Source organism: Electrophorus electricus, chromosome 18 (genome assembly GCF_013358815.1).
Source record: "Electrophorus electricus isolate fEleEle1 chromosome 18, fEleEle1.pri, whole genome shotgun sequence".
Taxonomy (NCBI): Eukaryota; Metazoa; Chordata; class Actinopteri; order Gymnotiformes; family Gymnotidae; genus Electrophorus; species Electrophorus electricus.
Genome location: NC_049552.1, coordinates 3,849,030 through 3,870,638, shown reverse-complemented (window position 1 = coordinate 3,870,638; position 21,609 = coordinate 3,849,030). Strand labels below are relative to the sequence as shown.

At 46.5% G+C, this 21,609-nt stretch overlaps 1 protein-coding gene across 6 annotated transcripts in view; it reads left to right on the top strand.

Annotated features, from left to right (window-relative positions):
- ogdha (oxoglutarate dehydrogenase a) overlaps nt 1-21,609 on the top strand; it is a 29,204-nt gene that overhangs the window by 4,686 nt on the left and 2,909 nt on the right. For 3 of the 6 annotated variants that reach the window (XM_027030289.2, XM_027030290.2, XM_035536214.1), the window contains exons 3-22: nt 1,492-1,680; nt 3,222-3,324; nt 6,224-6,268; nt 9,719-9,834; nt 9,977-10,131; nt 10,290-10,436; nt 10,648-10,738; nt 11,032-11,211; nt 11,383-11,511; nt 11,858-12,037; nt 12,119-12,271; nt 12,877-12,979; nt 13,091-13,219; nt 13,306-13,456; nt 19,689-19,816; nt 20,013-20,191; nt 20,493-20,564; nt 20,768-20,893; nt 21,013-21,085; nt 21,419-21,582. In XM_027030289.2, coding sequence (XP_026886090.2) covers nt 1,492-1,680; nt 3,222-3,324; nt 6,224-6,268; nt 9,719-9,834; nt 9,977-10,131; nt 10,290-10,436; nt 10,648-10,738; nt 11,032-11,211; nt 11,383-11,511; nt 11,858-12,037; nt 12,119-12,271; nt 12,877-12,979; nt 13,091-13,219; nt 13,306-13,456; nt 19,689-19,816; nt 20,013-20,191; nt 20,493-20,564; nt 20,768-20,893; nt 21,013-21,085; nt 21,419-21,582 — 2,613 coding nt within the window. Of the gene's footprint in view, nt 1-1,491; nt 1,681-2,816; nt 2,911-3,221; nt 3,325-6,223; nt 6,269-7,941; nt 8,598-9,718; nt 9,835-9,976; nt 10,132-10,289; nt 10,437-10,647; nt 10,739-11,031; nt 11,212-11,382; nt 11,512-11,857; nt 12,038-12,118; nt 12,272-12,876; nt 12,980-13,090; nt 13,220-13,305; nt 13,457-19,688; nt 19,817-20,012; nt 20,192-20,492; nt 20,565-20,767; nt 20,894-21,012; nt 21,086-21,418; nt 21,583-21,609 lie in introns of those variants that run through there. The other 3 variants (XM_027030292.2, XM_027030291.2, XM_027030293.2) reach the window with 3 other exon arrangements.

Genomic DNA, 21,609 nt, shown 5'->3' with positions numbered 1-21,609 from the left:
ATGAAATACATCGCATGTGTAGTTTGTCTTGCTGCCGAGCTGTAGATGACTTCTTATGCTCACGCGGTAAGAAAACAAATGGTGGGTTTGGGTCGTGCCTCATAGCTTCATCAACCCCAGCTGAGATGGGGTGTATCCCAGTTTTCTTTCTGCTGCCTACCTGTGTGTTGGCGATTGAGGTAATGTCATTTCAGAGAAAGTAGGTTTTTACTTTCCTGTCCTGGCCATCTTGATTGACTACATCATGATGTTGCTTATAGAAATGTACTCTCTTATATACATAAAACAAAAATGATATTCGTAATGTAAGTCTGCACTGCTATGTTATGTTGCTTGAAAGCTCTGTAGCAGAAGGCTCTGACCAGGATCATTTTACTGAATTATTTGGTTTAAGTGGCCCGAATTGCCGGATCAACCAAATAGGTGTTTTAAAATGTTTGGTTAAATTTAGACCTAACACTGTTGCCTGGCTTCAGTCGTGTTTATTACATGTTGCGTTACAGCTTGTGTTTTCGCAGGCCAAAAGTAATCTTTTGCAGAAATTATTCTATGCTAAAGACTAAAGAAGGAGTGGAATTTGACCTTTTAGAAACCCATGATGACCTCAGTTCATCACCCAATGGTTGCCTATTTCCTTATGAGAAGGCATGCCCTTAACATTCCAGCCGTGTTTTGGCCCTTGGGGTTAGATCCTGGTTTAGCGCTCTCTACTGCTATATCTATAAACTTTAATATTTTAAGATTCCATCGTTGAATGAAATAACTTTCTAAAGTTGAACTTTACAACATATAACAATACTCAGTTTTGAACTTCAGTTGACTGAACTACGGTCCATATTTTCAATCTTTTAAGTGTTTTATGTATTTTGTGTAATTCTATGTGTATAAACTATTTATAAAACATTTTAACAATTTTTATTTTTGCTTGCATGTTTTCATGTGACTGAAATGTGCATGACTTGTATGTTTATCATATTATGTATTATAATTAATTGTATTAATAACTGTTATTTTCTGCAATGATCCTCCAAGCTGAGATCAGAACTGGTAACTCTTTGCCTTTGATAATGGATTAACTTTGTGCTATTTCTAAGCCTGTATTACAGTGGTTTTCAGTCCTTGGGCACTTATTTACCCCACAGTTTGTGTCTTCCTGGTTCTGATGCACTATATTCAACTTGTCAGATGTTTACCACGCCCTTTGTGAGTTAGATTGGGCTTTGTAAGATTAGAGAAAGCATGTTAGTGTTCAGGGCAGGGAGTACGCTCGACCTGGGCGTTCAGTAAACCACCGTAGGGAATGGTGAACTTTTGCACAAGTATAGTTTCAGTGCCACAGGTATTTCAAACTCCCTTCGCCAGTCACAGCAACTTTGACTCTACATGTCTTGCATGTGTTATTAAAATATGTCATAAAGCAAGTTCTAAATTCCCTCCCTCCCATGTTTTCTCTTTCTTTCTCTTCCTCTTTCTGTCTGTGTCTCTCTCCAGTCTTGGGACATTTTTTTCAGGAATGCTAATGCTGGGGCACCTCCAGGAACTGCCTACCAAAGCCCTCCGCCTCTGGGCATGAGCTTGGCCGAGCTGACCCAGGCCCAGTCCCTGGTTAGGGCTCAGCCCAACGTGGAGAAGCTGGTGGAGGACCATCTGGCAGTGCAGTCGCTCATCAGGGCCTACCAGGTGTGTCCAACACACTGACACTACAAACCCAGGGGTGTCGGGTTCATTCATCCCTTCTGATTTTTAGTAGTGCTTCTTTGGGATGGATAAAAAGATTTAATGTTAGGAGCCAATATGCCACGATTTGTAGGGGTGCATTGCGGAGTTGGTGAGTGGTCTCAGTAAAGAAGTAAGAATGATATGAATTTCAGTTTCATAGCTAAATACATACAACATTCATCATCTTGCTCTGGGTGGGTGTGGCAGTTTCTGCCAAAAGGTAAGATCTTTTTATTAGTATGGGGTACCCTGCTGTTATGTCTGTCTTGTGAGCTCTCAGAAACTTCGAAGTTTATAGTCAAGATTATATTAGTCCAGTTAAATTAAGATGGACTAGAACTTCCATCTTGAGAACTGCCAGCTCAGGATTTTCCAGTGCAGCGGGACCCCCAAACGTCCATACTTTTGCTTTGTCTCAGCTCCTAAAACACCTGATCCAAGCCACCAGGACCACTGAATACTGGATACAGGTGTGGTGGGAGCTGGGTTGGAGCAAAACTGGACTGGAAGAGTCTCTGTGAGGACTGGCCCTGATGCTGCACTGGCTTCGCTCGGCCCTTAGGTGGCAATGTGACTGAAAAATGTCACCCTTTAAGTAAGCCTCATTAGAAGGCTTTTAAATCTCTCTTAAAAGTAAACAAGAATTGCATAAGGAATTATAACAATGTCTGCATTGCAATAAATGCATTTCATACCTTGGTCACAATTCTAAAAAGGAACACCATTTTAAGTGATTAAGGGATATGTTCACCTGACATGGCTGACAGCAGTTCATTCTTAATCTATCCACCAGGCGTGGCTAGATAATACGTTTGTCTCAGTCTTGTCCTAAATGTGTCTTAAACTAGGACAAAGTAAGACAACTATGCATTTCAGTTTTTAAGTGTGTGTGTGTGTGTATTATGTATGTATAAATAATGATGGGGGTGGGGGGGGAGTCTAGTTTTAGAATTTTATTGAGGTGCTTTTGTTTTGTTTTACATGCATCTCACATTGGATGACTCCAAGTATTTTTGGACTTGTCTGAACAATCATGCTGACTTTCTCCTCTGTAATGGCCTCCTCCTGTCCTGTCACTGCTGTCGCCTTGTTTCCAGGTCATGGGGCATCATAATGCCAACCTCGACCCACTGGGCATCAGTTGTGTAAATTTTGACGAGGCCCCAGTAACTACTGGGTTCCAGCATGTTGGTGAGAACTGTTTTCTGTTCCCCACAGCTCTGCAGAACCCCATTAATGAGCCTGTTTTGTTATTGTCGCCCACCCCCTCCCTTTATCTCTCCCCGACTCTCTCTCCCTCTCCTGATTTCTTCCCTCCTTTCATTACAAAACAACACTTTCCTACTCCATTTTCACTTGCAATTCCTCCATCTACTCCACCCCCCACCCCCCCGTTTCTCTTTTTTTTTTTTTGCTGCACTTATCCGTGTCCCCCACCCTCGTGGGTGTTCTTGCCTTTGGCACCCCCTGGTTGCTGGGGGACCACGCCTTACCTCCCGTAGATCCGGGGTCACCATGTCGCTCAGCTGGACCCCCTTGGGATCATGGATGCCGATCTGGACTCCTCCGTCCCCACCGACATTATTACGTCTTCGGATAAACTTGGTGAGCAGTAACGACTAAACCCTGACCCCCCACTAAAAGCTTCCTGACTCTTTGTACTGAGCAGGGCTCATCAAACAGCATGCTGAGATGGATTGCTGGACACTAACAGTCCAATAGGTCCATCAAGCACCAGCCATCCCAGCATGGAGTTTTAAAGCCCTGCAGAATGTGGACTGACTGATTTGACTTGAGACACTTGACTCCTCAGGGTGAAGGCCAAGTTTGTTTGTTGGTTGGTTTTGCTCAGACTAGGAATGCCACAAAGCTGTATTGTAACGTGCTCTGCATTTGAGGTTCTGCCAAGCTTGGTTCTCTCATCTGAATGGCAGCTCCAGCTCTCTGTGTTGTGCCAAACTCACTCTGTTTTTAGCTTTTTAGTTATTTTGGCCTTTCAACTTTGCTTCTCATCAGAACATTGCCATGTTCTCCTTTCTTTCTGTTGGCCAGTGTGGAGACTTTCTCTGAGGCAGAAGTATCCTGGTAATTGTGTTCTGGTTAGTCCAGCATAAACATAGTGTGTCTGGGGCATAAAGGTTTACAACTTCCCTCCCATAAATGGCCCAGAGAATCTGCCAGAGGCAAGCGTCCCCGTACTCGAGGTCGCGGAGTTCAGCAGTCTGATGGTGGAGTAATATCTAAAACGTTCTCCAGTGTCTTCTCTGGAAGCTGGATCCATTTGAATTGGTCATAATAGCACATTAAGTGGATGTAACACAACTGTTTGGCTTCTCTTGTTTAATTTCGCTTGACGACCTCTCACCTTCCACTGCGGTGCTTAGCTGTAGTAACTGTTAAACACCTTTTATAATAGTAATAATAATAATCTGATTATATAGCGTCTTGGGCTCAAGGTCGCTTTGAGGTAGTACAGGACAACAAGACAAAAGCAAATATACATTACAGAGACAGTGAATGTGCTGCATCTGAGAATTCAAACATTGGAGAAAGGCAAAAATAGAACAAAAGAAAACCAGAGATCAAGCAAACAGAACAAAGCATCACTGCAATACAAAATATCCAAAAACAGAAAAAACACAGAATCTCTGAGCAAAGGGCAGATGTGTCATGTTTGTCAAAAACATGCAGCAGAGTATCAGCGCCTTTGTCACTTAACGCGGGATGCACACGTGCAGTATTGTGTAACTGAGCATGAGCAGTTTTGGCAAGCAGGTTGAAATGTGAGTCAGGAGAGCAAAGGATAGAGCAGCATACCAAGGACTTACAATGGCTCCTTCAGCAATGATGACTGCATCAATTAGATGACCCTCCTTTTGTTTTTATGACTGATAAAAACACTAATCACCTTGTGAAGGCACATGGCTAAAATAATGCAACACCCACAATTGCATAATCCTATTAGAAGTACAGTTTTACACATCGTAAATGTAGAGATCTGGAGGCTTTGAAACCTCTGGGGCTTAATCGACAGAAGGTGCAAGAGGACAAAGATGGGTTGGAAAGTGCCAGACAGGAACTCTGAGTTGAGGTATCCCAGAATCGTGATTGCTGCATGGAAAATGCAAAGTTTTAAAGTGTTTTTGCTTCCTGCTCCCCTTGTTTTGGTGAGAAAGACTTCAGGTTGCACTGTGTGTGTCGTTTTCCTTTGCCAACAGTGTGTGCCTGTGTTTGCATATTGGGCATGGCAGCAGGAGTTGATATAAGCTCGGCTCTCTGTGCACAATGCATTCTGCATTTACATCTGAGCGCAGTTTAAGTGATTGTGCCTAAGATGTTAGGACCCAGACAGCATATGACTGTGATACTGGCTTTGTGTTGATGATCAATAGAATTTTTTTATCATGAAAAGTCAAACATCTGTCGATATTTTGTAAGTTCTAGTTCCTTTTTTGTTCTGTCATGCCAAGACATGACTCTTATTTTGTAAAAACAGCAATTATCATTTGACTTTGTTCACTTCAAACGGAATGGGTACGTGTAAGATCATTCCCATCTATGAATAGTTAGGAATGTTACCAAATGGTAAAAACAGGCTACCTAAACAAAATGTTACTAATGAACAGTTCTTCATTAAAATGTACTTAATTTATTATTTGTGCTTGTACAACATAATAATGAAGAAGTAGATGATGTGACTAAGGCCACCAACATGCTTCTTTGGCAATACTTGATATTTATTGGTATGGATAAGAAAGAAAAAAAAAGATCTGTATAAACCTGTGCAGTGAATCTTAATAGCTGCACTTGTGAATCAGTCAGTTGTGGGGATGTCTGAAAGCTGCATTCCATCATCCCCATGAATTAGCGATGTGGGTTATAATGTAAGTTTCCATGATACTCTGACATGACTCTGGTAGCTGAAATTTCAAAGCGATGACCTCATTCACCATGTTCGTGCTGTAGCTCATAATCTCTTTTGTAAGATTACATTATTTGTAACCTGTCCTTTTTTGCACACTGAGACCACTTAAAGCAGTTTGGAACCTTGCTTTAGCTTTAAAGGGAAATGGCCAAAGCAGCGTTTTTGCTGTAGGTCCTGCCTGCTGTGTTGCATACCGGGCCCTGTCTGAGGTTCTGATCCTGCCATACTCCCACCCCCCGCCAAGTATATATTTTTGGAAAGTTTTGTGATTGGTTTTCTTGGCGTGCTGCCTGATGTACTTTGCAGCAGTAGTTGGTTATGGTTGTACTCATTTCTATTATCCTATTAAAACTATGGCTTTGTGTTTCATTGAGGACAAATCGAACCGTACTTTTTACACTGTTGCTGAGACACAGCCGTGTGCGTTTGTGTGTGCGTCTTTGTGTCGATGTTCATGCGTCCCAGTAGTATTACAGCCCTGCTGCTATGCATAGGTCTGCTTCCTGCTCTGGTATTTTAAGGTGATGTCTTAATAGTGTGAGACACTAATGCCTTCCGGATCTTCCCCTGTTTCTCCAGACATTTCACATTTCAAGGATCGTCTAAGCGTTCTTACGGTTGGAGGTAGGCCTCAAGTACAGGTAGTTCTGTGTTGTCTATCCTCTCTCTCTCCCCTTTCTTGGTTGGTAGGTTAGAGCTTGTCAGCTGCCCATGCTGTTTGTTTCATTGATTTGCTTGTAAGGTGGAGACATGGATGGGAACTTCATAATGAATGTGGTTTCACACATTGCCACAGTTAAAGAGAAAGAAAAACACTCAGAAGCAGGTTTGACCAACCTTAACAAAATAAAAGCTATCTGTTCAAAGTCACAGTTCTCTAAATGTTTCCACCTTACCGAACTGATAGGAGCCTCTTTTGGTGGAGTCAGTATTCTAGGCTTTGAAACCTCTTGAGTCAAATCACAGGACCTTCTGCACCTAGTCCCCATGGCTGCGTTTGGTGTGCGTATGGGGATGTAGGCTAGTGCAAGGGGTTTCGATGCTGTGGGTGACACCCAGTGGCAAGTGTCTGGCTTGTGGGCATCTCTGTTCCTTTGTGGCACCAATATTTTGCCTGGTTTGCAACTGCATTTAGACGTGGCCTGAAGCGTTAAAGATGGAAGCACCATGCTGAGTACCAGCTTCAGTTACCAACATTTATTTTTACTGCTGCTCATTTAATAAATCCAGATTGTGATTTATTTTTTTTAATTAAATTAAATAAATGCATAAATTGTGGGGGAAAATCGTTTGATGTAATGCAGCATGCATATAAGGTTTAACTAATCCAAACTCATCACTGCAAAGGAATGATAACCCAAACCAATCAAGAACTAATGTGTGGGGGGTTTTTTTTGTTTTTTTTTTTCCTCAGTTTACTCTTCTCCTTTCTCTTCCACTTTGCTTTACAGAATCTGACTACATATCTCACTTTCCTGAAGTGTTTCAAACCAAAAACTGGTTTTGACTGACTGCGCATTAACAGTATTGCGAGCCCGCGACAACGTAGACAGATGTCTGCGACATGGCTGTGTGCATGTGCACTAGCGAGGGCCCGGAGCCAAGCTGAGAATAGCCACGTTTGGGCCGAGATTCCAGAGCTGCGCGTTTGAGTGCGATCGACCACTCGCTTCTTTGTGGCATTCCACACTGCCTTTCCGAGGGAAGTTCGCCTAAACCTTTAGTTCCAGCCCCAGTGTGCCAACACCTCATGGAACTGCAGTGGCAGGTGTGTCGTGCTTGGGCTGGCACTGAAGTCCGCTCTCCACAAAAAAAACGTTTTGGACCGCTGTGCGTGATCCTGGTCGGATGTGAGCGCCTGTAGCCTTGTGCAACTTCCCAGACGTGTCGCATTAGTGCGGCAGTGGGAACCAACATGTCTGGAATGGGTGCTGACTTGTGCCTCTGGGTTCAGGTCCACACACACAACCCTCCCCCTTCTGGCTTTCTGGGGAGGTGTTCTTCCTCCCATTGTTTCTCTTATTGTTTGCTTGGATGAGAGATGTTCGTGTGGTTCAGCATGACAAAGTTTGATTTAGCCCAGCTGAAGAGGTTTCTGTTAGGAAGACGCCCTGGCGAGAGGGCTTGTTCAAATGGCTTCTTGATGGATTTTGCTGTCATCGCCTTGGACATGGACTATGCTTGTGAATTCCCGTATTGCCTACAAAGTCTCTTTCGTGTGCCATTTTCCTTACTGCAAACACAAATGCTCTCTCTCTCTCACACACACACACACACACACACACACACACACACACACACACTGATCTTTCTATTTTCTCTCTTCTCCTCGTCCTCTCTGACCTTGGACTGGTGACTAATACACACGTGCACAGACACACTCACAAAATGGCTCTGTATCCTTGGGTCAACACGTCCCTTTCCCAACCCCTCTCCCCTCATTTGCACCGAGGTGCATGACCGCTGCTTCCTTTTGCATGCTGAACATCCCATAATATCATTGAGCCAGGTTTCCATGTGGACATGCCCTTAACTGTTAATACACCATTATGGTTTAGTTAGTCTGTGTTCTTATCAACTCGAGTTGCTCATAGATGGCAGGAATGTACCAGCACTTGGTTTTATTTAATAGTCATTCAAAGCTGACAACTTCCTGTCCTGTTGATAACTGATTAGTACCATTACTACAGTCCATATACAATGTAGATCAGTTGAAGAACTGTTTTAAAATAGACGTAATCTCTGTTATCTCTTAAGGTTAAGCGCCTCAGAAATGGGACGCTTTGATCCCGACTTCGGCAGGTCACAGTCGATTGAAGAACTGCTAGTGCAAGCTCTCTTGACTCTTTCTGACTGAACCTTGAGGATCTTTTCTTGTGGCCAGACCTGGTTGACCACCTGTTTGTTTGTTTTACCATAGAAACGTGTGCAGTGCATCACACGTGACACTAGGGTGTGTTAACATTTTCTTTCATTCAAGAATGAACTGTATGTATTTACTTACACCAGCAGCAGCTAGTTGTGGGTGATCAAGACAGCAGTAATCTATTAATTCAGTACGCACAGCTGTAATCTAGTAATGCTGTAATCTGGTGACGCAGAGCGCATAGCTGTAATCTAATAATAGTGTAATCCAGTGACGAAGTACGCACAGATGTCATCCAGTGACGCAGTACGCACTGTAGGTTTAAAGAAATCTGAGTTGGTTGGTTATGAACAAATATATATAAATATATAAACAAAGCCAAATAAATCCAAGGAATAATAAATTCCTTCACTCATTCTAAAACTGTAACTATTCAGGGTTTTATTATAAAGATGTTATACACATTGTGACTTGATAATAGTCGCAGTTGTTGACAGTTTGGACAGCATGATGTGTATGGTTTTAGATTTTAAGAAACTTTATGAAGTGTTAATTATAGATTACCATTAATTATAGATTAACTGTTACCAGTTCAAAATGAAGTTCAGCAGAAAGGTTTATCTTAGCCAAAGAGTTCATCTGACTTGTTTAGAATCCTAAAGCTGTACACGCAAGTCACCATCAGTGCAGAGCTGCTTTAGGAAGCCATGCTAACACTGATAGCAGAGTGGGTTTGAACTGGAAAACATAACAGCGTTTATCTTTTGTCTTCTCTTTTATTTATTTATTGATTGATTGATTTCTATCCCCCCCCCCTTCTTTTTTTCACTATGTCCTTCCTGATTTATAACCCACCTTCCTCTCCCACTCGTCTTTTTTCCCTACCTGTCCACCATCCCTGCATAATACTCTCCCACCTGTGTGGTTTTGGTTGTTAACATCATTGTTTATTTCATTTTCAATAACATTTTATAATGGTATTAACCTGTTCCTCCCGTAACCATATTCCCCTGTGCCACTGCATGGAATGCTTTTTATGGTATCCTGCCCTTTTCATTTTCGATACATGCACTGGATCTCTCTCTCTCTCCCTCCCTCCCTCCCTCTCTCACCCCCTGCTCATCACTTCATGATCCCTCTCACCCCCCTGTCACCCTCACTACCCCTCTTCCTCTGTCTGTGGCTTGGCTGCGGGATCTGGCCTGTAGGCTTCTACGGCCTGGACGAGTCGGACCTAGATAAGGTGTTCCGCCTGCCCACCACCACCTTTATTGGGGGAATGGAGAGTACCCTGCCCCTACGAGAGATTATCCGCCGCCTGGAGGTGAGGCACTGGCATGCACGCACACACACACACACACACACACACACGCTCACGTGTGCGTGCACACAGTCACTCTCTCACATACTGTGTATGTGTGTGTGAATGCTGTTCTCTGGCTGTGACCCCATGGTGCTGGGGGAAGATGGCGTACTGCCAGCACATCGGTGTAGAATTCATGTTCATCAACGACCTGGAGCAGTGCCAGTGGATCAGGCAGAAGTTTGAGACTCCTGGAGTCATGCAGTTCAGTCTGGAGGAGAAGAGGACCCTGCTGGCCCGCATGGTCCGCTCCACCAGGTACACACTCAAGGACTGGCATTCGGACTGACTGGCACGTCATCTGCAGTCCTCGTGGTTTGGTGCAGATGCATTTCAGAGTACTTGTTTTTCAGTGACACTAGAAGCAGTAGGGAATTAAGTGTGTTGTGGTTGCTTTGTGCACGATGTGCGTGCAGATTTGAGGAGTTCCTGCAGAGGAAGTGGTCGTCAGAGAAGCGCTTTGGCCTGGAAGGCTGTGAGAGTCTCATCCCTGCGCTCAAAACCATCATTGACCAATCCAGTGCGAGTGGTGTGGAGAATGTCATCATGGGTATGCCTCATAGGTACGGCTCTACACACCCTGCAGCCCAGGGGCACCTCTGCTAGTCACGTACCAGCGACTGCTTGGTTAAGTGAAATTTGTTTATAAGAGAGATTGGTATTAAGTGTGTTTGTTTTTTTTTGTTTCCCCTCTCCTTTTTCCTTCTTTCACTTTCTCGTGTGTGTGTGTGTGTGTGTGTGTGTGTGTGTGTGTGTGTGTGTGTGTGTGAGCAGAGGGCGTCTGAACGTACTGGCAAATGTGATCAGGAAGGAGCTGGAGCAAATCTTCTGCCAGTTTGACTCCAAGCTGGAGGCTGCTGATGAGGTCAGAGAAGGGGGCAGAGTTTCTTATCTTACTGGGGCATGGAGCAGGGGGTGGAGTCTTTCATCTTATGAGGTCAGAGCAGGGGGTTCTTATATTCAGGCAGTAATATGGCAGCATATTTGCATACTCGCTTGTCCTATTTCTTCTCATCTTACCTGTGAATTGTATCACAGTTTTGACTGTGTGCACATAGGTGGTATTGTCTGTCTGTGCTTGTGTGTGTGTGTGTGGGTGGGTGGGTGTGTGTGTGTGTCTGTCTTTACGTGCTATCTGTCTTGTGACATAAATAACAGGGCTCAGGAGATGTGAAGTACCACTTGGGCATGTACCACCGGAGGATAAACCGCGTGACTGACAGGAACATCACACTCTCCCTGGTGGCCAACCCCTCGCACCTGGAGGCCGTGAACCCAGTGGTGCAGGGCAAGACCAAGGCAGAGCAGTTCTACTGTGGAGACACGGAGGGCAATCGTGTAAGCAGTGTCCAGCAAAACAACGCCTGACATTGATTTAGTGGTGGGGTGTGCCCACCTGTGTGCCCTGATTTTCTCCTTTTTGTACTATTTTGTAGGTTGGAAGAGTATATCTTTTGTTCATCATCAGTAATGCAGTATATTGCTTGCTCTGTTTGTGTGCGTCATTAGGTGATGTCCATTCTGCTCCATGGCGATGCTGCCTTTGCTGGGCAGGGTATTGTCTATGAGACCTTCCACCTGAGTGACCTGCCATCCTACACCACCCACGGCACAGTGCATGTAGTAGTCAACAACCAGGTACATGCGCGCAATGATCTTACTGTCGGAAGTACTGGGCTACTTCCATTGAATCCTAACCCCAACTTTAACCCCAGTAACTGAAAGACAATTGTTCTGGCTCTTCTGCTTTTTTGGGGGGTGGAAGCACTGTCTACCGTGGGGAAGGATTACATGTCTCCAGGTTAAGATAGTCATGATTTCTTGTTCACATGGGGGCATAGATTTGTGCCCCTCGTCTTCCATATTCAGTCCACACATTTGCACTCCACCTAATTCACCCACACACAATCACCATTCACACATTTCAAACAACCTTCAAACAGAAATTAACTGCTTAATTTTCCTTTCTCTTCCCCTCTCTCAGATTGGCTTCACCACAGACCCTCGTATGGCGCGCTCTTCTCCGTACCCCACTGACGTAGCACGGGTTGTGAACGCCCCCATCTTCCACGTTAATGCGGATGATCCAGAGGCTGTCATGTACGTGTGCAATGTAGCCGCTGACTGGAGAGCTACCTTCCACAAAGATGTTGTGGTCGACCTGGTGAGTTTGTGGTTTTCAACGCACGTGTGCGTGTGTGTGTGCATGCGTGCGTGGTTTATAGCCGTCTCTTTTCTGGTGCAGGTGTGTTATCGGCGTAATGGCCACAATGAGATGGACGAGCCCATGTTCACACAGCCGCTCATGTACAAGCAGATCAAGAAGCAGAAGCCTGTTCTGCAGAAATATGCTGAGAAGCTCATCACAGAGGGAGTCGTCACACGCCAGGAGTACGAGGTCAGAACAGTTACTGCGTGCTACCCACAGTTACCCATGGGACTCCACATCAAGACAGCCATCACACTCTCTACAGCACTCAGCCAATGTACTTCACGTGCCCTTAACCAGTCATAGTGAACCAGTAGACCAGGCTGGGATTCACACACTGCCTGGTGCCATTGACACAATCTTTTATCTGCTGAGCATCAGCATACTTGTCTTTTTTATTTATTTTTATTTTTGGTTTGTTTTTGTTTTTTGGGGGGGAAAGCAATAAAAAAAAAAGTTTAATAGATTGACCTGAATGCATTTCCATTTAAACCACTTAACAGGTATTCTTATCTAAACTTAAACAAGTGCTTTACTAACTGATAGGAAAAAGCCTTTTATCCTTAATTTTAATAGATGTAGGCTTGAGTCAAAAGCTGCCATCAAGATACCCAGAGAGTACAAGTGCTAATGTATGTGTGTGTGCGTGCGCATGTTCATTGTGGTTTTGAAGTGATGTCGTTTTCCCGGTGGAGCCTCTGTGCCTTGGAATGGGCCAGCAGACAGTGTTTTATTGTTCTGAGTAAAGTACATGTACTGACTCAGCACTTGCTGTGTGTGTGTGGTGCTTGCAGGAGGAGATTGCTAAGTACGACAAGATTTGTGAGGAGGCTCACGCTCGCTCCAAGGATGAGAAGATCCTCCATATCAAGCACTGGCTGGACTCCCCCTGGCCTGGTGTGTGTGTGTCTGTGTGCACGCAGGCATGTGTTTTTACGAAGTGAGAGAATTGAGCATTTTTTAGCATAAAGATGTGAAATATGATGGTTGTGATGTGTATGTGCACAGGTTTTTTCACTCTGGACGGACAGCCTAAGAGCATGACCTGCCCCTCCACAGGCCTGAGCGAAGAGGAGCTCAATCACATCGGCCAGGTGGCCTCATCTGTACCTGTTGAGGACTTCACTATTCACGGAGGCATGAGTGCACACACACATTTACTTACACACACACATATAGTTACTTTCACATGCACATATGAACATTGCAGTGTTCCCCCCCAGGTCTGAGTCGTGTCCTGAAGGGGCGTGCAGAGATGATCCGGGGCCGGACGGTGGACTGGGCCCTGGGCGAGTACATGGCCTTCGGCTCACTGCTTAAAGAAGGCATCCACGTACGCCTCAGTGGTCAGGATGTGGAGAGAGGCACCTTCAGGTACTCGCTCATTTACTTGCCCTCCCTAACTCCGCAGTGCTAACAGCCATGGGGGGAAAATTACCTTCCGACAGACATTACCTACACAATGAACAAATCTCCGGATTTTGTGTCCGTTTGCAGTGTACAGTGCAGTGTGTTTGCTGCCTCCTGACTGTCCTTGAGGACGTAGAGTCCAAGGTTTACAGGTTGTTTGTCCACTGCTACCATGTCTGGTTGGTTAGCCATTACCCCCTCCTGTCCCACAGGATCTTGGCTCGGTTATTCTCCACCACCTTTGAGGGTGTATCCCACTTTGACATAGGAACTTCCAGCCTGTACTGGCACAGATGTTTTTGTCCACTATGCCCGCTGTTTGGTTGTGGCATTCCGTGTACGCTCTGCCTGCTAGCATGTTGCATCCAGCTGATATGTGCTGGACTTTCAGAGGCATCTTTGCACATTCTGCATCTGGGGTCCAGCCTGGTGTGTACATCCCTTGTTCCTCTCTGGTCTCAGTAACTCCATGCTGTCTTTCAATCCAACACCGAGCAACATCTACGCTCTACTAGTCATCTATATATATAGATAAACAGAGACAAATAAAACCAATGCTTTTATCACAAGCAAATTTCAATTGTGACGGAATACAACTTGAGGGGCCCAACATTGGCAACTTGGCTGTTGGGGCTTTAACTGGCAACGTTCCGATTACTAGTCAAGCACCTTAACCACTAGACATGCTGTCAGTAACCTTGGTGATATGTAACTGAATAGTGGTGTACTACTGAGGAGGTGGGTAGAACAGCATAGATAAGAAGCTGCAGTGGTTACAGACGATATGCAAACTGTGGGGATTTCTGCTTGGTTAACTGGATTTGCACACAGTTATTTCAAAATGTTTGTGTTTCAACCACTGCAATTAAATTGCAATATTGTGATGCATTGAAGATGATTTACCGAGTGTGTCTGTCCTCTCCCCCGCTCCTTCTCTCTCCCTCTCCTTCTCTTCTTCTCATTCTCTCTCCTTCTCATTCCTTCTCTCTCCTTCTCTCTCTCTCTCCTCTTCTCTCTCCCCTTCTCTCTCTCTCTCCCCCTTCTCATTCTCTCTCCTCTTCTCTTTCACTCTCTCTCCTTCTCACTCTCTCCTTCTCTCTCTTTCTCTCTCTCTCCCCTTCTCTCCCTCCCTCTCACTCTCTCCCCTTCTCTCTCCCCCCTTCTCATTCTCTCTCTCCTTCTCTCTCCTCTTCTCTTTCACTCTCTCTCCTTCTCTCTCCGCTCTCTCCCCTTCTCTCTCCCCTTCTCTCTCTCTCTCCCCCTTCTCATTCTCTCTCCTTCTCTCTCCTCTTCTCTTTCACTCTCTCTCCTTCTCACTCTCTCCTTCTCCCCTTCTCTCTCCTTCTCCCCTTCTCTCTCCCTCCCTCTCTCTCCCCTTCTCTCTCTCCCCCTTCTCATTCTCTCTCTCCTTCTCTCCTCTTCTCTTTCACTCTCTCTCCTTCTCTCTCTCTCCGCTCTCTCCCCTTCTCTCTCTCTCCTTCTCTCTCACTCTCTCTCTCTCTCCCCTTCTCTCTCTCCCTCACTCTCTCCCCCCCTTCTCATTCTCTCTCCTTCTTTCACTCTCTCTCCTTCTCTCTCTCCTCTTCTTTCACTCTCTCCTTCTCTCTCTCCTCTCTCTCCTCTTCTCTTTCTCTCTCCTCTTCTCTCTCCCCTTCTCTCTCCCCCTTCTCATTCTCTCTCTCCTCTTCTTTCACTCTCTCTCCTTCTCTCACTCTCTCTCTCCTTCTCTCTCTCCCCCTTCTCATTCTCTCCTTCTCTCTCCTCTTCTCTTTCACTCTCTCTCCTTCTCTCTCTCCTTCTCACTCTCTCTCCGCTCTCTCCCCTTCTCTCTCTCCCCTTCTCTCTCCCCTTCTCTCTCTCTCTCACTCTCTCCCTCTCCCCTTCTCTCTCTCCCTCCTTCTCATTCTCTCTCCTCTTCTCTCTCTCTCCCCTTCTCTCTCTCCCCTTCTCTCTCCCCTTCTCTCTCCCCTTCTCTCTCTCTCACTCTCTCCCTCTCCCCTTCTCTCTCCCCTTCTCTCTCTCTCTCACTCTCTCACTCTCTCCCTCTCCCCTTCTCTCTCTCCCTCTCTCTCTCCCCCCTTCTCATTCTCTCTCCTTCTTTCACTCTCTCTCCTTCTCTCACTCTCTCTCTCCTTCTCTCTCTCCCCCTTCTCATTCTCTCCTTCTCTCTCCTCTTCTCTTTCACTCTCTCTCCTTCTCTCTCTCCTTCTCACTCTCTCTCCGCTCTCTCCCCTTCTCTCTCTCCCCTTCTCTCTCCCCTTCTCTCTCTCTCTCTCTCTCCCTCTCCCCTTCTCTCTCTCCCTCCTTCTCATTCTCTCTCCTCTTCTCTCTCTCTCCCCTTCTCTCTCTCCCCTTCTCTCTCCCCTTCTCTCTCCCCTTCTCTCTCTCTCTCACTCTCTCACTCTCTCCCTCTCCCCTTCTCTCTCTCCCTCTCTCTCTCCCCCCTTCTCATTCTCTCTCCTTCTTTCACTCTCTCTCCTCTTCTCTCTCTCTCCCCTTCTCTCTCTCCTCTTCTCTCCCCTTCTTTCACTCTCTCTCCTTCTCTCTCCTCTCTCTCCTCTTCTCTTTCACTCTCTCTCCTTCTCTCACTCTCTCTCTCTCTCCCCTTCTCTCTCTCCCCTTCTCTCTCCCCCCTTCTCATTCTCTCTCTCCTTCTCTCCTCTTCTCTTTCACTCTCTCTCTGCTCTCTCCCCTTCTCTCTCTCCCCTTCTCTCTCTCCCCTTCTCTCTCTCTCCCCTTCTCACTCTCTCTCTCCTTCTCTCTCCCTCTCTCCCCCTTCTCATTCTCTCTCCTTCTCTTTCACTCTCTCTCCTTCTCTCTCTCCTCTCTCTCCTTCTCTCTCTCCCCTTCTCTCTCTCTCCCCTTCTCTCTCCTTCTCTCTCACTCTCCTTCTCTCTCTCCTCTTCTCTCACTCTCTCTCCTTCTCTCTCTCCCCTTCTCTCTCTCTCCCCCTTCTCATTCTCTCTCTCCTCTCTCTCCTCTTCTCTCACTCTCTCTCCTTCTCTCTCCTTCTCTCTCTCCCCTTCTCTCTCTCTCTCTCCTCTCTCCCCTTCTCTCTCTCTCCCCCCCTTCTCATTCTCTCTCTCCTCTTCTTTCACTCTCTCTCTCCTCTTCTCTCTCTCCCCTTCTCTCTCTCTCCCCTTCTCTCTCCTCTTCTCTTTCACTCTCTCTCCTTCTCTTTCACTCTCCTTCTCTCTCTCTCCTTCTCTCTCTCTCCTTCTCTCTCCTTCTCTCTCTCCCCTTCTCTCTCTCTCTCCCCCTTCTCATTCTCTCCCCTTCTCTCTCTCTCCCCCCTTCTCATTCTCTCTCTCCTTCTCTCTCTCCCCTTCTCTCTCTCTCTCCTCTTCTCTCTCCCCTTCTCTCTCCTCTTCTCTTTCACTCTCCTTCTCTCTCTCCTCTCTCTCCTCTTCTCTTTCACTCTCTCTCCTTCTGTCTCTCTCCTTCTCTCTCTCCTCTCTCTCTCCTTCTCTCTCTCTCTCTCCTCTTCTCTCTCCCCTTCTCTCTCTCCCCCCCTTCTCATTCTCTCTCTCCTCTTCTTTCACTCTCTCTCCTTCTCTCTCTCTCTCTCCCCTTCTCACTCACTCTCTCCCCTTCTCTCTCTCCCCTTCTCTCTCCTCTTCTCTTTCACTCTCTCCTTCTCTCTCCCCTTCTCTCTCTCCTTCTCTCTCTCTCCTCTTCTCTCTCTCCCCTTCTCTCTCTCTCTCCTCTTCTCTCTCCCCTTCTCTCTCCTCTTCTCTTTCACTCTCTCTCCTTCTCTCTCTCTCCCCCCTTCTCATTCTCTCTCTCCTTCTCTCTCTCCCCTTCTCTCTCTCTCTCCTCTTCTCTCTCCCCTTCTCTCTCCTCTTCTCTTTCACTCTCCTTCTCTCTCTCCTCTCTCTCCTCTTCTCTTTCACTCTCTCTCCTTCTGTCTCTCTCCTTCTCTCTCTCCTCTCTCTCTCCTTCTCTCTCTCTCTCTCCTCTTCTCTCTCCCCTTCTCTCTCTCCCCCCCTTCTCATTCTCTCTCTCCTCTTCTTTCACTCTCTCTCCTTCTCTCTCTCTCTCTCCCCTTCTCACTCACTCTCTCCCCTTCTCTCTCTCCCCTTCTCTCTCCTCTTCTCTTTCACTCTCTCCTTCTCTCTCCCCTTCTCTCTCTCCTTCTCTCTCTCTCCTCTTCTCTCTCTCCCCTTCTCTCTCTCTCTCCTCTTCTCTCTCCCCTTCTCTCTCCTCTTCTCTTTCACTCTCTCTCCTTCTCTCTCTCTCCTTCTCTCTCTCTCTCTCTCCCCCCCTTCTCATTCTCTCTCTCCTCTTCTTTCACTCTCTCTCTCTCCCCTTCTCTCTCTCTCCCCTTCTCTCTCTCTCCCCTTCTCTCTCCTCTTCTTTCACTCTCTCCTTCTCTCTCCCCTTCTCTCTCTCTCTCTCTCTCTCACTCTCTCTCTCTCCCCCCCTTCTCATTCTCTCTCTCCTCTTCTTTCACTCTCTCTCTCTCCCCTTCTCACTCACTCTCCCCTTCTCTCTCTCCCCTTCTCTCTCCTCTTCTCTTTCACTCTCTCCTTCTCTCTCCCCTTCTCTCTCTCCTTCTCTCCCCCCCTTCTCATTCTCTCTCTCCTCTTCTTTCACTCTCTCTCTCTCTCCCCTTCTCACTCTCACTCTCCCCTTCTCTCTCTCTCTCCCTCTCTCTCCCCTTCTCTCTCCTCTTTCACTCTCTCCTTCTCTCTTTCACTCTCTCTCCTTCTCTCTCTCCTCTTTTCACTCTCTCTCCTTCTCTCTCTCTCCTTCTCTCTCTCTCTCCTCTTCTCTCTCTCTCCTCTTCTCTCTCCCCTTCTCTCTCTCTCCCCCCCTTCTCATTCTCTCTCTCCTCTTCTTTCACTCTCTCTCTCTCTCTCCCCTTCTCTCTCTCTCTCCCTCTCTCTCCCCTTCTCTCCCCTTCTCTCTCTTCTCTTTCACTCTCTCCTTCTCTCTTTCACTCTCTCTCCTTCTCTCTCCTCTTTTCACTCTCTCTCCTTCTCTCTCTCTCCTTCTCTCTCTCTCCTCTTCTCTCTCTCTCTCCTCTTCTCTCTCCCCTTCTCTCTCTCTCCCCCTTCTCATTCTCTCTCTCCCTCTCTCTCCCCTTCTCTCTCCCTCTCTCTCTCTCCCCTTCTCTCTCTCCCCCCTTCTCATTCTCTCTCTCCTTCTCTCTCCTCTTCTCTTTCACTCTCTCCTTCTCTCTCTCCTTCTCACTCTCTCTCTCCCCTTCTCACTCTCTCTCTCCCCTTCTCACTCTCTCTCCCCCCTTCTCATTCTCTCTCCTTCTCTCTCTCCTCTCTCTCCTTCTCTCTCTCTCTCCTTCTCTCTCCCTCTCACTCTCTGTCCCCTTCTCTCTCTCCCCCCTTCTCATTCTCTCTCTCCTTCTCTCTCCTCTTCTCTTTCACTCTCTCTCCTTCTCTCTCCTCTTCTCTTTCACTCTCTCTCCTTCTCTCTCTCTCCCCTTCTCTCTCTCCCCCCTTCTCTCTCTCTCTCCCTCTCTCTCCCCTTCTCTCCCCTTCTCTCTCCTCTTCTCTTTCACTCTCTCCTTCTCTCTTTCACTCTCTCTCCTTCTCTCTCCTCTTTTCACTCTCTCTCCTTCTCTCTCTCTCCTTCTCTCTCTCTCCTCTTCTCTCTCTCTCCTCTTCTCTCTCCCCTTCTCTCTCTCTCTCCCCCTTCTCATTCTCTCTCTCCCTCTCTCTCCCCTTCTCTCTCCCTCTCTCTCTCTCCCCTTCTCTCTCTCCCCCCTTCTCATTCTCTCTCTCCTTCTCTCTCCTCTTCTCTTTCACTCTCTCCTTCTCTCTCTCCTTCTCACTCTCTCTCTCTCTCCTTCTCACTCTCTCTCTCTCCCCTTCTCACTCTCTCTCTCCCCTTCTCACTCTCTCTCCCCCCTTCTCATTCTCTCTCCTTCTCTCTCTCCTCTCTCTCCTTCTCTCTCTCTCTCCTTCTCTCTCCCTCTCACTCTCTGTCCCCTTCTCTCTCTCCCCCCTTCTCATTCTCTCTCTCCTTCTCTCTCCTCTTCTCTTTCACTCTCTCTCCTTCTCTCTCCTCTTCTCTTTCACTCTCTCTCCTTCTCTCTCTCTCCCCTTCTCTCTCTCCCCCCTTCTCATTCTCTCTCTTCTTCTCTCTCCTCTTCTCTTTCACTCTCTCTCCTTCTCTCTCTCCTTCTCTCTCTCCCCTTCTCTCTCTCTCTCTCTCTCTCTCTCTCTCTACCCAGTCACCGTCACCATGTGCTCCATGACCAGAACGTGGACAAGAGGACATGCATCCCCATGAACCACGTTGCCCCTAACCAGGCACCCTACACGGTCTGCAACAGCTCCCTGTCGGAGTACGGTGTGCTGGGTACGCACCTCCCACCTACATTTCACTCCTTCAGTAGTGAACAGGCACTTGAGTACTGTATACTTAAAAGTTCTTCAAGGTATGCAAGTGTGTGTTCTTGTTAATATGGCAGCACGTAGGACTCTAGTGTGCATCTTGCCTAATGTATTTGGGGTCAGCACATTCTGCAGTTATTTCCCGTCGTTTACTGTCTCAGGTTTTGAGTTGGGATTTGCCATGGCCAGCCCCAACGCCCTGGTTCTGTGGGAGGCCCAGTTTGGAGACTTCCACAACACGGCCCAGTGTATTATCGATCAGTTCATCTGTCCCGGCCAAGCCAAATGGGTCCGTCAGAATGGCATAGTGCTGCTTCTGCCACATGGAATGGAGGGCATGGTGAGACTACATTACCCACAATCCACCTCCATGTTATTTTCTTTAGCCTTTATATTTGTGTGCTTATGTCTTGTCATGTGTTTTTGCATCTGTAACAAGGAAGAGCCAGAAATCATGATCCGCAACATTAGCAATGACGTATATTTTGATCATGTTGTACGTTGTTTTCTGGCTAGTTCCACAAGTTAATATTCTTTAGTTAATATGTTTTCCCTTCTTTTCTTTCTCACCCTCTGTGGCTCTCTCCTGTCCTCTCTGGTCGTCTTTCTCTCTCTCGCCCTCTATCTCCACCCCCATACAGGGTCCTGAGCACTCATCTGCTCGTCCAGAGCGTTTTCTGCAAATGTGCAACGATGATCCTGATGTTTTCCCTGTAAGAACACTTTTTTTTTTTTGTTCATTATGTTGTTTTCCCTGCATTAGAATGTTTTTGTTGATTTTGTTTTGGTAATTGTCCTTTTTTTTTAAATTATCGGGAGAAACCCTTATTATTAACCAATACAACAACTGTGCTAACATCTGGCTCTGTTTTGGTTTTAAAAAAATTTTTTTTATTATTTTTACCTGCGCCCGTAGAAAATCACAGACGACTTCGAGGTGCGTCAGCTGTACGACTGTAACTGGATAGTGGTGAACTGCTCCAGTCCCGCCAACTACTTCCATGTCCTGCGACGGCAGATCCTGCTGCCTTTCAGGAAGCCTGTGAGTTTCAGCTGGAAAAGCAGCTACCTGTACACATGCTCACACTTAAACACGCACGTGAACGTGGGGAGATGCTGTCTGTTGCCCTGAACAACCAATATGCTGGTTCTCTTCTTCAGCTCATCATTTTCACTCCTAAATCTCTACTGCGCCACCCGGAAGCCAAGTCCAGCTTTGACCTGATGCTGCCTGGTCAGATTCCTTCTCAGTTCCATGAAGCATCAAGCTGAATCTCTCATTACAACATTATTTATATTTGAAAATATTAAGCTTGTTTTTGTCTTTGTGTCTTATTTTTCCATGTATCTGTGTCTGTGTGTGCGCTCTTTGTCTCTGTGTACTCTGTCTCTGCATTTATGGTTATGTATCCTTTGTGTGTCTTATTTTACATGTCTGTGTGTTTGTTCTTGTGTGTGTGTGTTAGTGCATTTGTGGTTGTGTTGTGTGCGTACGTGCATGCGTGTGGGATTGTATAAGTGCGTACTTTGTGTGGTTGTTCATGTGTATGTGTGTGTTTCCCGTTAGGCACCCATTTCCAGCGTGTGATCCTTGAGGATGGCCCTGCTGCCCAGAATCCCAGCGATGTGAAGCGTCTGATCTTCTGCACGGGGAAGGTCTACTACGAGCTCACACGTGAACGCAAAGCTCGGGAGCTGGAGAACACTGTGGCCGTCGCTCGCATCGAACAGGTAAATACACATGCATACAGAGCCACA